At 49.4% G+C, this 15,000-nt stretch overlaps 1 protein-coding gene across 1 annotated transcript in view; it reads left to right on the forward strand.

Annotated features, from left to right (window-relative positions):
• igfbp3 (insulin-like growth factor binding protein 3) overlaps positions 1-6,819 on the forward strand; it is a gene marked incomplete at its 5' end in the record, with an annotated part of 33,710 nt that extends 26,891 nt beyond the window's left edge. Inside the window, one exon of the mRNA XM_083648440.1 lies at positions 6,578-6,819. Coding sequence (XP_083504566.1) covers positions 6,578-6,703 — 126 coding nt within the window. The 3' untranslated portion in view covers positions 6,704-6,819. The remainder of the gene's footprint in view (positions 1-6,577) is intronic.
• Between the last annotated feature and the right edge of the window lie 8,181 nt (positions 6,820-15,000).

Raw genomic sequence — 15,000 nt, forward strand, 5'->3', positions numbered from 1 at the left:
CCCCCCCCCCCCCTCCCTTCATCCAGTCTGTCTGTCTCCATATAGGCTATTATTCCATATTATTATGCTTCTCAAACCAATCTAACTGCAGTTTAAATACTGCAAGCATGTAAATACGCTACACTATAGCAAGATCAAAGTGAAAAGAATGTTCTAAAGGCATCAGCTAGAAAAATATAGCCTATCCCTATATGATGAGATTAATTTTATATTGGTGAAAGTTTGTCCAGAACGATATTGTTTTCTCTCCCCTGCTGCAGGTAGAATGATGCACATAAATATACCCTACATTATGTAAAGTCATTGCATAAATGTGTTTTTATTGTAAAACTAAATGTGAAGTATAGGGCCAAGTTATTGGAGCGGACATCACAGTATAGCACATGACAGTAGAAGCGCGTTCCGAAGCGTTCCGCTAACACTTATCTAAATCACGTTAAAGGGATATATATAGGCCCAGGAGGACATATATGTTTCACTTAGGGTGGTGTTTTAATTTCAATGTTTTATTTGGTCCAATATTGAAATGTTCTACAATTGCAGGCTGTGTTACCATTACACATTATTTTAGATCGACCTTTTATATCTATTTCGCCTCATTTGGTTGCTATTTAGTAGCGAAACGGAGTACCCAATTGCATGCTGGGACATTCACAGGCAGTGAACTTACAACTGCTATTTCCTATAGGACGTGTGTTGTGTCTGTCTGAGCGAGGGAGTCAGAGAGAGACAGTCATATTGTGCCTGTCAGACTGAGGAGAGAGGGAGAGAGTGACACAGAGAAGGGTGACAGAGGAGAGAGCCAGAGGGGAGGGAGAGAGCCAGAGGGGAGCGCTCCGCGCAACTGGCGCACTGAAATAGGCCTGGTTTTCAAAAGCGCAAAGCGCTAAATTTACGCCAGGTGGGAAGATAGCAGTACGCCGAGATTTAAGGCCGACACGCCCACTCTGGCCCATTCTGGGACTGCGCCACGCCCATTCGGCCTAAAGCGCATTTGGCAGCGTAAAGCCATATTGATATCTTCCCGAAACAGGCGCAAGGCACGTTTTTTTGCGTTTAAGGCCCGTTTTAGCGCCGAAGGCCTGTGGGAGAATAGGGCCCTATGGGCTCTATCGTTGCAGCGGCGCAGTTTCTAGGCCGAGCGGCAGGCGCAGATCAAAGCAGTGGGCGTGGAAAGGCGCACTTGATATCGTCGTGCTGGCGCTAGATGCAGCCCAAAGCATTACAACCACGCCTTTTAGGCGTAAAATTATGCACCGTCATGCTCATTGGATAAGTGCAATAAACGAATCGCACGCTTGCCTTTTTAGCTCCAATTCCAGTGATCCCGCAAAACCAGACGAAAGCCAAACGCTCTGCCCCCCCCCCCCTCTCTCTTCATCCAGCCTGTCTGTCTGCATTATAGGCTATTATTCCATATTATTATGCTTCTCAAACCAATCTAACTGCAGTTTCAATACTGCAAGCATGTACCGTAAATTCCGGACTATAAGCCGCGGCTTTTTTCCCGTTTTTTGGCCCCTGCGGCTTATATAACGGTGCGTCTTATCTATGGATTTTTTCAGAAAAAAAAAAAAAAAAAAAAAAAAATCTCTCTTTTTTAGCACTCTTTCTAACTATAAATCCACTTCTGTTTTAATTTCCTCTCTTTCCCTCTTTTCACCACACCGCGGACACTGTGTGCACTGTAAAAATAAACAACGGTGGTGTTGTGTTATGTTGTTTTGTTGAAATGTTACGGTAATACGGTAAATGGGAGCTTCCTCAAACAGCCATCTCTTTCCCGACAATCCCCTCTGTGCGTGACCACTTACATATGGTAATTACGGTAAGCAAACGGCCACAAGCCCATCAACTCCCTCCCCCGACTACCAGGAGAAAATCACAAACTTCGGCGAATTCACACAAAGGAAGATCAAGGAATATTCCATCGAACCGGAGCAGATCATAAATATGGATGAAGTGCCTTTGACGTTCGACCTGCCACTCACTCGGACTGTTAACAAGAAGCGCCCTGGAGGATTCTTTCACCAAAAAAAAGCTTTGCTCGTTCTCGACAGCATGAGAACGAGCAGTAGATGATCATGAGGTGGTTTTTCAGACGTGTCGATATAGCAGTTTATCGCAAAAGTGTAATGGAAACACATTTTTCGCATTTGCACGTCATGTGACCCATATTATCCCTTGGAAAAGGAGCGGAAAATAAGTTTGGTAAGTAAGGTTCGATAGCCGTGTCAAAACCTCCGCAGCAAGTGGAAAACTTTGAAGCAACGCTACCTAGCAGAAAGACGAGTGTTGTGCAAAAGCGTAGCCGGGCAAATTAGATAATGTTTAATGGCAGAAATCGGTCCATGGTGACAGCAGGCTGCCTGTGTGCGCGCATTTGGCACAGCGGCGAGATGAGAGGATGAAAAGCACACACTGGTGCGGTGGTGCTGTCTGAAGTGAATACAGTGACTGTGAGTAGGCTAATACATTGCACACGTTTCAGGTGCAATTATAGAACCAAATCAGCCTTTTCCCCCCTCCATCTCTAAATCGGACCAGTTGTAGGCTATTAGGCTACCTTTTTTCCTCTGCCTGTCGCGCTGACTGCATTCACGCAGCCAGCAACATTTTGCGACTCATTTTCTTTTGAATTGATAATCAGGCTCGTTTATATGCATTGTAACTTCATGTTGGGATTTCCATTGACCATTGGTTGGATTTGAGCATGCAGGGGACGGGATATGGGGCAGATCCCCGTGCGTAATCACTGTGGCAGCTGCTGCAACGGGGAATCACTCAAACGCAACTTCAATGGAAACGCCTACAAGTCGCAATTGTACATTGTCGAAGTTGTAGAAATATCGCAATTCTTTTGCGAAAAACTGTAATGGAAACACAGCTATAGATGAAGAGGAGTTCGTTGGTTTTGAGTGACAATGAAGGAGAGAGGAGAGTGGTTGACGAAGCCACCCTGAACCTGTTCGTTTCCGACACTGAAGATGAGGACTTTGGTGGTTTCAGTACGCAGGAAGAAGAGGAAGACGAGGATTAGTGACTTGACTTCTCTGGTTACAGGTTTGCTGCACATATAGCCTATTGTTGTGTGATTTTGTCTGGGGATTAGTGACCTGACTTTTGTTTTGTTTTGTTGAAATGTTAATAAATGGGAGCTTCCCCAAACAGCCATCGCTTTCCCGACATTCCTCTCTGTGCACGAACCCTTTCATATGGTAATTAAACATCAAAACACCCGCGGCTTATAGACCGGTGCGGCTTATAGAAGAAAAAAATAGTCAATTTTGGTCCCGCGGCTTATACACCGGTGCGTCTTATAGTCCGGAATTTACGGTAAATACGCTACACTATAGCAAGATCAAAGTGAAAATAATGTACTAAACGCATCAGCTAGAAAAATATAGCCTATTAGATTGGTGAAAGTTTGTCCAGAAAGATATCGTTTTCTCTCCCCTGCTGCAGGTAGAATGATGCACATAAATATACCCTACATTATGTAAAGTCATTGCATAAATGTGTTTTTATTGTAAAACTAAATGTGGAGTAGGGCGAAGTTATTGGAGCGCACATCACAGTATAGCAGATGACAGTAGAAGCTTCCGAAGCGCGTTCCGCTGTCACCTAAATCACGTTAAATCCACACAGGGTATATATAGGCTCAAGAGGACATATATGTTTCACATAGGGTGGTGTTTCATTTCATGTTTTATTTGGTCCAATATTGAAATGTTCGACAATTGCAGGTTGTCTTACCATTACACATTATTTTAGATCTACCTTTTATATCTATTTCGGCTCTATTTAGTAGCGAAATGGAGGACCCAATTGCATGCTGGGAGTGGACATTCACAGGCAGTAAACTTACAACTGCTATTTCCTATGGGAAGCTGGGTGCTGCGTGGCTGCTATGTGTTGTGTCTGTTTGAGCGAGGGAGTCAGAGAGAGAGAGAGAAGGGTGACTCAGAGGCAGAAGAGCACTGGCGCACTGAATACGCCTGGTTTCAGAGAGAGACAGAGAAGGGTGACAGGGGAGAGGCACAAGTGCACTGGCGCAGTGAATAGGCCTGGTTTTCAAAGGCGCAAAGCGCTAAATTTAAGGCAGGTGCCAAGATATCAGTACGCCGAGATTTAAGGCCGACACGCCCACTTTGGCCCATTCTGGGGCTGCGCCACGCCCATTCGGCCTAAAGCGCATTTGGCAGCCTAAAGCCATATTGATATCGTCCCAAAACAGGCGCAAGGCACGTTTTTTTGCGTTTAAGGCCCGTTTTAGCGCCGAAGGCTTGTGGGAGAATAGGGCCCTATATCTCTACTACAGTATCTCTCTCTCTCTCTCTGTCTCCCTCTCTCTCTCTCTCTCTCTCTCCTTCTCTCTCTCTCTCTCTCCCCCCCCCCCCCCCACACACACAGTCCCTGGTGCATTCCTGCTCATTGATGTGATGTTTGTCTTGTTCGAGTTCTGCTGAGGCATGACTCGCCCTGGTTCCTGACAAGCATCCAAAATGAAAAAGCCAACAGTGAGCTAGACAGAGGGAGACTGGGAGAGTGCTATGATAATACACACACACACACACACACACACACACACACACACACACACACACACACACACGCACACACACACACATAGACACACAAACAAACACACACACACACACACACAGACTGAGAGAGTGCTATGATAGTACACACACACACACACACACACACACACACACACACACACACAGATAGACACACAAACAAACACACACACACACACACACAGACTGAGAGAGTGCTATGATAGTACACACAAACAAACACACACACACAGACTGAGAGAGTGCTATGATAGTACACACACACACACACACACACACACAGACACACACACACACACACACACACAGACTGAGAGAGTGCTATGATAATACACACACACACAGACACACACACACACACACACACACACACACAGACAAACAGACTGAGGGAGTGCTATGATAATACACACACGTGCACACCGAAGATGGTGTTGATAAATCAGTTTGATTCGTCACCTTGGAAACGCTAATCTGTTTGCACAAAGTGATAAGCCCTCGATCTCTCTCAATCCCTTCCTTTCTTTCTTTCTTTCTTTCTTTCTTTCTTTCTTTCTTTCTTTCTTTCTTTCTTTCTTTCTTTCTCTCCATCTCTTTCTGTTCCTCACCTATGGAGGGGAGCCAGAGCCATGAATGATGTGAGTGTGTTTGTCCTCGCCATGCCGGTGTACCTGTGTGTGTAGTACTACTGTGTGTGTGTGTAGTACTACTGTGTGTGTAGTACTACTGTGTGTAGTACTGCTGTGTGTGTAGTACTACTGTGTGTGTAGTACTGCTGTGTGTGTGTGTAGTACTACTCACTAGTGTGTTTGTCCTTGCCATGCCGGTGTACCTGTGTGTGTAGTACTGCTGTGTGTAGTACTACTGTGTAGCAGTACTAGTGTGTAGCAAAACATATTCGTTCGAATATATTCCACACACAAAAAAAGTTTCTGCGTGCGTGCGTGGTGAAGCAAACCAATACAACCAGAGAGCTTATATAACTACTTGGTATATTTATTTGAACATACTTTTTTTTTTTCAACATAAACACATATTTATTCAGTCAGTACTAATACAGTAGTACCCTTGTAATGTTTTTAAATAACCAGGCAAACTATGTATGTTTTCATGTTGCCCTCTTGGCCAGCTTTTTTTACCTGGTTAAATGTATTAAAAAATAATAATAATAATAATATTAAAATCCCTGGAAACCAGAAATATTTTTTAATTATTTAGCAGTTTGAGTTCATTACATCACAGGAACCTATGTTAATAAGCCACCAGCCAAATTTGAACGATGATGAACGTCGCAAATTATATAAATTTAGGTTTGACAGTCATGGCAACAGTCATGATAATCAATTAGATTTTAGAGTGTATTTTCTCCCGCGGACTGTGTGGGCGTGTCCCGTCTGCAGCAGGGAAATTTCCCTCTCTCTCTCTCTCTCTCTCTCTCTCTCTCTCTCTCTCTCTCGGAGGAGACGGAGAAGGAGAGAGAGAGAAGGAAAGAGAGATGGGGTGTGTGTGTGTGTGTGTGTTCGCGCGTTGCTCCGCGCATAGCCTACTGACAGAGAGGAAGAGATCTCTGCCGCTGCGAGTGCACAGCGCTACTGTGTGTGTGTCAGTGTGTGTGTGCGCGCGTGCGTGCATGCGTGTGTGTGATTCGATTAAATCTTATGACGTGATAAGATCATGCATTTTAGCACCACGCGCACCGCTCTCTTCAATGAGGAAATGGAAATCCAGACCTTGTAGAAAAGTGTCAATTTTTGGGGTTAGGGTTGAAAGTAATGTAAACCACTTTCTGAGACACACAATTACTCACATAAGACCCTAAATTTAATAGTTAGAAGGTTTTTGTGGATTTTGGTTTCCAGGGACTTTAATAATAATAATAATACATTTGAATATTAATTTTCACATTTGAATATTCTTTTCATATTTATATTCAAATATTCTTTGACAGCCCCAATGTGCAGTACTAATGTGTGTCCACATGTCATTCGCAGTGCCGTCCGTCCAAAGGGAGGAAGCGGGGATACTGCTGGTGCGTGGACAAATACGGCCAGCCTCTGCCCGGCTACGACGGCAAGGAGAGGGGCGAGACCCAGTGCTACAACCTGGAGAGCCAATGAGAGGAGGGGACGGAGCAGCGCTACAACCTGGAGAGCCAATGAGAGGAGGGGACGGAGCAGTGCTACAACCCGGGAGAGCCAATGAGAGGAGGGGACGGAGCAGTGCTACAACCTGGAGAGCCAATGAGAGGAGGGGACGGAGAACGGATGGAGTGCGAGTGTGGCGAGCGAGAAAGAGAGAGATGGGGGGGAAGAGAGAGAGAGAGAGAGAGAGAGAGAGAGAGAGAGAGCATGTAGTTTTATGTAAACATTTGAAGGAGCTCTGGACCTTTGGTTTCAGGTCATATTTCTGTTGGAGAAGGAGGGGAGGAGGAGAGGGGGAAAGGGGCGGGCTGGAGAAGACTCAGGACGACTGGCCGAGCCTCCTGTCCATCACAGCTATCTGCCCTATGCTTAGGGAATCTCTATCCTTTCTATTGAGGGAGAAAAGCAACAACAAAAAATCAACAAAAAGACAGAAAGAGAGAGAGAGAGAGAGAATCTTATCATCTGCACTATTCTTTTAGAGAGAGAGAGGAAGCAGGGACTTTTCCACTCACTTTAAAGAGGACTTGTCTGTGACTGTGACCCCCCACCGCAACACGTTTGTGTGTGTGTGTGTGTGTGTGTGTGTGTGTGTGTGTGTGTGTGTGTGTGTGTGTGTGTGTGTGTGTGCGTGCGTGCATGTGTGTGTGTGTGTGCGTGTGCGTGCGTGCATGTGTGTGTGTGTGTGCGTGTGCGTCTATATGTGCGAGCGTGTGCACACCTGCACAGCCGATGCATACAACATGCACGTCTGTGCAGGATGGAGTGAGTGCGCTTCCCAAAGTGTTGATTTGTGTAAATACTGTATACTTCACTAAGCTCAGTTCAGAAGTCAGAAGGCATCTGAACAGCCCCTCCCCCCCCAGAACCCCTCCCCCCCCCAAGCCCCTCCCCCCGACCTGAACAGCCCCCCCCCCCCTCCCGACCCTTATTCCATTAAACAATGCAGAAACCGCTCTCTGGCTCAGGGTCCATTTTGAAGTGAAGGCTTATTATGGGAGGGTGGGGCTTTGACCTCTTTTCTACCAGCGGGGGGCGCCGCCGAGGGCCTTACTCGCCGTCTCCGTAAGTTAGCCTACTAGCTTGTCCCTCCCCCTGTCAGTGCTCCGCGGGGGGGGGAGGGAACGGAGGCATTCCGTGCAGTTACAGTGCCTTAAAACTCTCCTTTCCCCCATGCCTCCCCTCCCCTCCCCTCCCCTCCCCTCCCCCCCCCCCCCCCCCTCCCCTCCCCTCCCCTCCCCTCCCCTCCCCTCCCCTCCCCTCCCCCCCCCCCCCCCCATTCATCACATCCATGCCCCTATTGAGTACCGCAGGGACCACCTCTTTTTGGAAGCCAACCCCAGAAGTTGCAGTTCTTTGTGTTCAGCGAGATCATCTTCACAAATGACCACGCACCACCACTTTGATGATTTTGGAAGCGTTAAAAAGCGAAAACGCTTCAGAAATCATCAAAAGCGATGTGTTCCTCCTTTGTGAAGATTATATTTGCCAAACACAAAGATCGCAGTTTCATCCATTTTTTGTGAACCACACCCTAACCAAAATCCCCCATAATACAAACAAACAAAAACATGGACTTGGAGACGAGGGGGACCGGGAAGTAATAACTTCCGGGGTTTTAGGACTCATTCCTGCGGTCCTCTTAATTAGCCCTGCCTTTATCCAAGCACACACCTGTCGCTTCACCTGTGCCGCTTCACCTGTGCTGCTCACCTGTGCCGCTTCACCTGTGCCCCTTTTGCCTCTTCCCTCGCCCCCCCCCCCCCCCCCCCCCCCCCCCCCCCAAGCAACTTTGTCCTTTGTCCTGCCTCTGTCTCCGTGCCTAACCCCCGTCTCTGTCCCCCATCCCACTAACTCCCCACACCCCTGCCCATACGTGGCCCCCGTCCCATCTTCAGTCCTCTTCCTGTCAGTGGTGCGAGCTGGTGTAGGCTTGTTTTCCACTGGGTTTGCCCCGGTGTGACCGGGCCTGCCCCCCCGCCACAGGTGCCAGCTGCCCCCTATGCTTCAAGCACAAGCACTTAAAGCACTTTAGCTGCACCGCTACTCGCCAATGCATGCAGTTAAACCCATCGATACCCGATGCAGCATTTGTGTGCGTATCCCTTTAAGACCGCAAAACCGCGTCACGCGGTTTTGCGGTCTTAAAGGGATACGCACACAAATGAGGGATATACACGCAAATGCTGCATCGGGTATCAATGGGTTAAAGACAATTGGACCTATCTGCATCTGCATACCTTTCCTTCGAGGTAACGTTAGATGAAACGATGGTGCGATACTGTAAGAAAAACAATAATAACCAAGCTACACCAGAGGACTTCTGACAGTGAACTTAGCGAACAGCCCCTCAGAGTTTCCATTCAATGCAAACGAATTTTCTTTTTTTTGGTTGTTGTCGTTTTTGTTTCTTTGAAAAATACGTGTATGATCTTATGCCAACAAAACTCCACGAGGTGGACACAGCACCAAATATGCATTCAACACAAGTGGTAGGGGGTCCGAGGGAGGAGGTGGTCCTTCCTGCCTCGATGCTCTCCAACATCCTGTGTAAAAAAGACTTGAAAAGTGGAGAGTGCCGACAAAGAATGCTAGCCCGCTAGCTTGGTAGCATGGAGTCGGCTGAACGCTCACTTTAGCAGAAAGCAACAACTTACAACCAACCTGTTGGTGCTATATCCCATTCTATTCAAAGACTTGATGTAAGGGGAGGGACATAAAAAGTATGTTTAAGCTATACCCTCCCTCATATTTGTAAGTGTGTCTTTTTATATATATATTATTATTATTATTATTATTTCCTGGCCAGCTATGTGTCTGACTAGACATCATGTACAGTACTTAAAAGTAAAAAAATAAATAAAGTTATTTATCTAAGAAAGAATTATAAGCTGATCCAAACTACGTTTTCTTATATGATTACAATTCAGTGACTCACCGATTGCACAACAAAGTCTATATGATTCAGTGTATTTTGGGGAATATAATCACTAATGAATGTTTATTTTTATTTTTATTATGAACCTTTACCTTTCTGTTTTTCAGCAGTGTCATTTGTAAGCTCCTCGCCCTGTTGGGTGAGTTCAACCCAGGGTCAGTCAGGCACTCAGGTCTCTGGTCATCTTTAGTTCACTGGCTAATATACCTGTCCAATGAACCTCTCACCTCTCCGTCAGTCACTTTCTCTCCGTGCACACCCATCAGCCACCCCGCCTCAGTCTGTTAGTGCAGAGCCAGGGTCACTTCTGTATAGAGCCAGGGTCACTTCTGTATAGAGCCAGGGTCACTTCTGTATGTCACTTTTGTTCTGTTCTGGTTTGCTGGTCACGTTAAGAATTCTCTCTGTTCACGGGTAAATGTCTACTTTTGTTTTTTTTTCATTTCAAGTTGATCCTTTCAAGAGTTTTTTTGATTCAAGCTTTTCATGATTTACTAAACTAGAAATTACACAGCTATTATTTTCTTTGAGAAAGGAAATGATTTTCATTCAAATATAATTTGTATTTAATGTCTTTTTTTAAATAAAAAAAATGAACACATTTTTTGAAGTGATCTGTCTTTTGTGTGTTTGTTGTGCTCTCTTTGGTGACTAATGATTTGGTGGTCGAGGTTCATTATTATGTTGCAAATTGTCACCAGTAGCCAATCGATGGATCAAAAGGGAAAAAGCATGGACGCTTTCCTTTTTGATAGTGAAGATGGTTGAGATGTTTGTGCCGTCATCAGGACACAAATCACTCTTGTATTAAAGTCCTTGATGGCAATCGGGCTCCCCTCAGTCGTGGAATGTGTCAATGAGGAATAAAGCAGAGGTTGAATTGGTAAAGAATATAAATACATCTGGTGGTGCCAGGCAGGCTGGCAGTGTAAATACATCTGGTGGTGCCAGGCAGGCTGGCAGTGGGCACGAGAGGTTGAGAGGCAAATTCCTGTGCCCGACCAAGGCAAACACAGGCCGGCCAGCCAGAGCCATGTCCTGCCTAACTGTCTAAAGTTAGACATGCCCCTCCACTTTAGATCACCATGATACCACTGCATGCATGCACACGCAAACACACACAAACGCACCCAATATAGACGTGCTCCTCAAGCATATCTACACAGCTTCAAGTGTGTGCGTGTGTGTGTGTGTGTGTGTGTGTGTGTGTGTGTGTGTGTGCGTGTATGTGTGTGTTCTGATTTCACAATCATATCTTGATGAAGCCATGCTGTTTTGTTATGTTTTGCGCACAGCCTCTCCTGCACAAAGGCCACACATTATACACTACCTGAGGCAAGAGAGAGGCCAGGGGCATGTAGAGAGAAGCCAGGGGCACGTAGAGAGAAGCCAGGGGCACGTAGAGAGAAGCCAGGGACACAGAGAGAAGCCAGGGGCACGTAGAGAGAAGCCAGGGGCATGTAGAGAGAAGCCAGGGGCACGTAGAGAGAAGCCAGGGGCACGTAGAGAGAAGCCAGGGGCACGTAGAGAGAAGCCAGGGGCACGTAGAGAGAAGCCAGGGGCATGTAGAGAGAGGCCAGGGACACGTAGAGAGAAGCCAGGGGCACGTAGAGAGAAGTCAGGGGCACGTAGAGAGAAGCCAGGGGCATGTAGAGAGAAGCCAGGGACACGTAGAGAGAAGCCAGGGGCATGTAGAGAGAAGCCAGGGGCATGTAGAGAGAAGCCAGGGGCATGTAGAGAGAAGCCAGGGGCATGTAGAGAGAAGCCAGGGGCATGTAGAGAGAAGCCAGGGGCATGTAGAGAGAAGCCAGGGGCATGTAGAGAGAAGCCAGGGGCATGTAGAGAGAAGCCATGGGCATGTAGAGAGAAGCCAGGGGCATGTAGAGAGAAGCCAGGGACATGTAGAGAGAAGCCAGGGGCATGTAGAGAGAAGCCAGGGACACATAGATAGAAGCCAGGGACATGTAGAGAGAAGCCAGGGGCATGTAGAGAGAAGCCAGGGACATGTAGAGAGAAGCCAGGGGCATGTAGAGAGAAGCCAGGGACACATAGATAGAAGCCAGGGACATGTAGAGAGAAGCCAGGGGCACGTAGAGAGAAGCCAGGGACACGTAGAGAGAAGCCAGGGGCATGTAGAGAGAAGCCAGGGACATGTAGAGAGAAGCCAGGGACACGTAGAGAGAAGCCAAGGGCATGTAGAGAGAAGCCAGGGACACGTAGAGAGAAGCCAGGGGCACGTAGAGAGAAGCCAGGGGCATGTAGAGAGAAGCCAGGGGCACGTAGAGAGAAGCCAGGGAAACATAGAGAGAAGCCAGGGACACGTAGAGAGAAGCCAGGGACATGTAGAGAGAAGCCAGGGACACGTAGAGAGAAGCCAGGGGCACATAGAGAGAAGCCAGGGAAACATAGAGAGAAGCCAGGGACACGTAGAGAGAAGCCAGGGACACATAGAGAAGCCAGGGGCACATAGAGAGAGGGCCAGGGGCACGTAGGGAGAGGCCAGGGGCATGTAGAGAGAAGCCAGGGGCATGTAGAGAGAAGCCAGGGGCACATAGAGAGAGGCCAGGGGCATGTAGGGAGAGGCCAGGGGCATGTAGGAAGAGGCCAGGGGCATGTAGAGAGAGGCCAGGGACACGTAGAGAGAGGCCAGGGGCACGTAGGGAGAGGCCAGGGGCATGTAGGGATAGGACAGGGACACGTACAGAGAGGGGCCAGGGGCATGTAGAGAGAGGCCAGGGGCACATAGAGAGAAGCCAGGGAAACATAGAGAGAAGCCAGGGACACGTAGAGAGAAGCCAGGGACACATAGAGAAGCCAGGGGCACATAGAGAGAGGGCCAGGGGCACGTAGGGAGAGGCCAGGGGCATGTAGAGAGAAGCCAGGGGCATGTAGAGAGAAGCCAGGGGCACATAGAGAGAGGCCAGGGGCATGTAGGGAGAGGCCAGGGGCATGTAGGAAGAGGCCAGGGGCATGTAGAGAGAGGCCAGGGACACGTAGAGAGAGGCCAGGGGCACGTAGGGAGAGGCCAGGGGCATGTAGGGATAGGACAGGGACACGTACAGAGAGGGGCCAGGGGCATGTAGAGAGAGGCCAGGGGCACTTAGGGATAGTCCAGGGACATGTAGAGAGAGGCCAGGGGCATGTAGAGAGAGGCCAGGGGCACATAGAGAGAGGCCAGGGACATGTAGAGAGAGGCCAGGGACACATAGAGAGAGGCCAGGGGCACATAGAGAGAGGTCAGGGCACATAGAGAGAGGCCAGGGACACATAGAGAGAGGCCAGGGGCACATAGAGAGAGGCCAGGGGCACATAGAGAGAGGCCAGGGGCACATAGAGAGAGGCCAGGGACACATAGAGAGAGGCCAGGGGCACATAGAGAGAGGCCAGGGGCATGTAGAGGCCAGGGCACATAGAGAGAGGCCAGGGGCACATAGAGAGAGGCCAGGGGCATGTAGAGAGAGACCAGGGGCACATAGAGGGAGGTCAGGGGCACATAGAGAGAGGCCAGGGGCACATAGAGAGAGGCCAGGGGCACATAGAGAGAGGCCAGGGGCACATAGAGAGAGGCCAGGGGCACATAGAGAGAGGCCAGGGGCATGTAGAGGCCAGGGCACATAGAGAGAGGCCAGGGGCACATAGAGAGAGGCCAGGGGCATGTAGAGAGAGACCAGGGGCACATAGAGAGAGGTCAGGGGCACATAGAGAGAGGCCAGGGGCATGTAGAGAGAGACCAGGGGCACATAGAGAGAGGTCAGGGGCACATAGAGAGAGGCCAGGGGCATGTAGAGAGAGGTCAGGGGCACATATAGAGAGGCCAGAGGCATGTAGAGAGAGGCCAGGGGCACATAGAGAGAGGCCAGGGACACATAGAGAGAGGCCAGGGGCATGTAGAGAGAGGCCAGGGACACATAGAGAGAGGCCAGGGGCATGTAGAGAGAGGCCAGGGACACATAGAGAGAGGCCAGGGGCACATAGAGAGAGGCCAGGGGCATGTAGAGAGAGGCCAGGGGCATGTAGAGAGAGGCCAGGGGCACATAGAGAGAGGCCAGGGACACATAGAGAGAGGCCAGGGGCATGTAGAGAGAGGTCAGGGGCACATAGAGAGAGGCCAGGGACACATAGAGAGAGGCCAGAGGCATGTAGAGAGAGGTCAGGGGCACATAGAGAGAGGCCAGGGACACATAGAGAGAGGCCAGGGGCATGTAGAGAGAGGCCAGGGGCATGTAGAGAGAGGTCAGGGGCACATAGAGAGAGGCCAGGGACACATAGAGAGAGGCCAGGGGCACATAGAGAGAGGCCAGGGGCATGTAGAGAGAGGTCAGGGGCACATAGAGAGAGGCCAGGGACACATAGAGAGAGGCCAGGGACACATAGAGAGAGGCCAGGGGCACATAGAGAGAGGCCAGGGACACATAGAGAGAGGCCAGGGACACATAGAGAGAGGCCAGGGGCACATAGAGAGAGGCCAGGGGCACATAGAGAGAGGCCAGGGACACATAGAGAGAGGCCAGGGGCACATAGAGAGAGGCCAGGGACACATAGAGAGAGGCCAGGGACACATAGAGAGAGGCCAGGGGCATGTAGAGAGAGGCCAGGGACACATAGAGAGAGGCCAGGGGCACATAGAGAGAGGCCAGGGACACATAGAGAGAGGCCAGGGGCACATAGAGAGAGGCCAGGGGCACATAGAGAGAGGCCAGGGACACATAGAGAGAGGCCAGGGGCATGTAGAGAGAGGTCAGGGGCACATATAGAGAGGCAAGAGGCACATAGAGAGAGGCCAGGGACACATAGAGAGAGGTCAGAGGCACATAGAGAGAGGCCAGGGACACATAGAGAGAGGCCAGGGGCATGTAGAGAGAGGTCAGGGGCACATATAGAGAGGCCAGAGGCACATAGAGAGAGGCCAGGGACACATAGAGAGAGGTCAGGGGCACATAGAGAGAGGCCAGGGACACATAGAGAGAGGCCAGGGGCATGTAGAGAGAGGTCAGGGGCACATAGAGAGAGGCCAGGGACACATATAGAGAGGCCAGAGGCATGTAGAGAGAGGCCAGGGGCACATAGAGAGAGGCCAGGGACACATAGAGAGAGGCCAGAGGCATGTAGAGAGAGGCCAGGGGCACATAGAGAGAGGCCAGGGGCATGTAGAGAGAGGCCAGGGACACATAGAGAGAGGCCAGGGACACATAGAGAGAGGCCAGAGGCATGTAGAGAGAGGCCAGAGGCATGTAGAGAGAGGCCAGGGGCACATAGAGAGAGGCCAGGGACACATAGAGAGAGGCCAGGGGCATGTAGAGAGAGGCCAGGGACACATAGAGAGAGGCCAGGGACA

Source organism: Poromitra crassiceps, assembly GCF_964638095.1.
Source record: "Poromitra crassiceps genome assembly, chromosome: 12".
Classification (NCBI taxonomy): Eukaryota; Metazoa; Chordata; class Actinopteri; order Beryciformes; family Melamphaidae; genus Poromitra; species Poromitra crassiceps.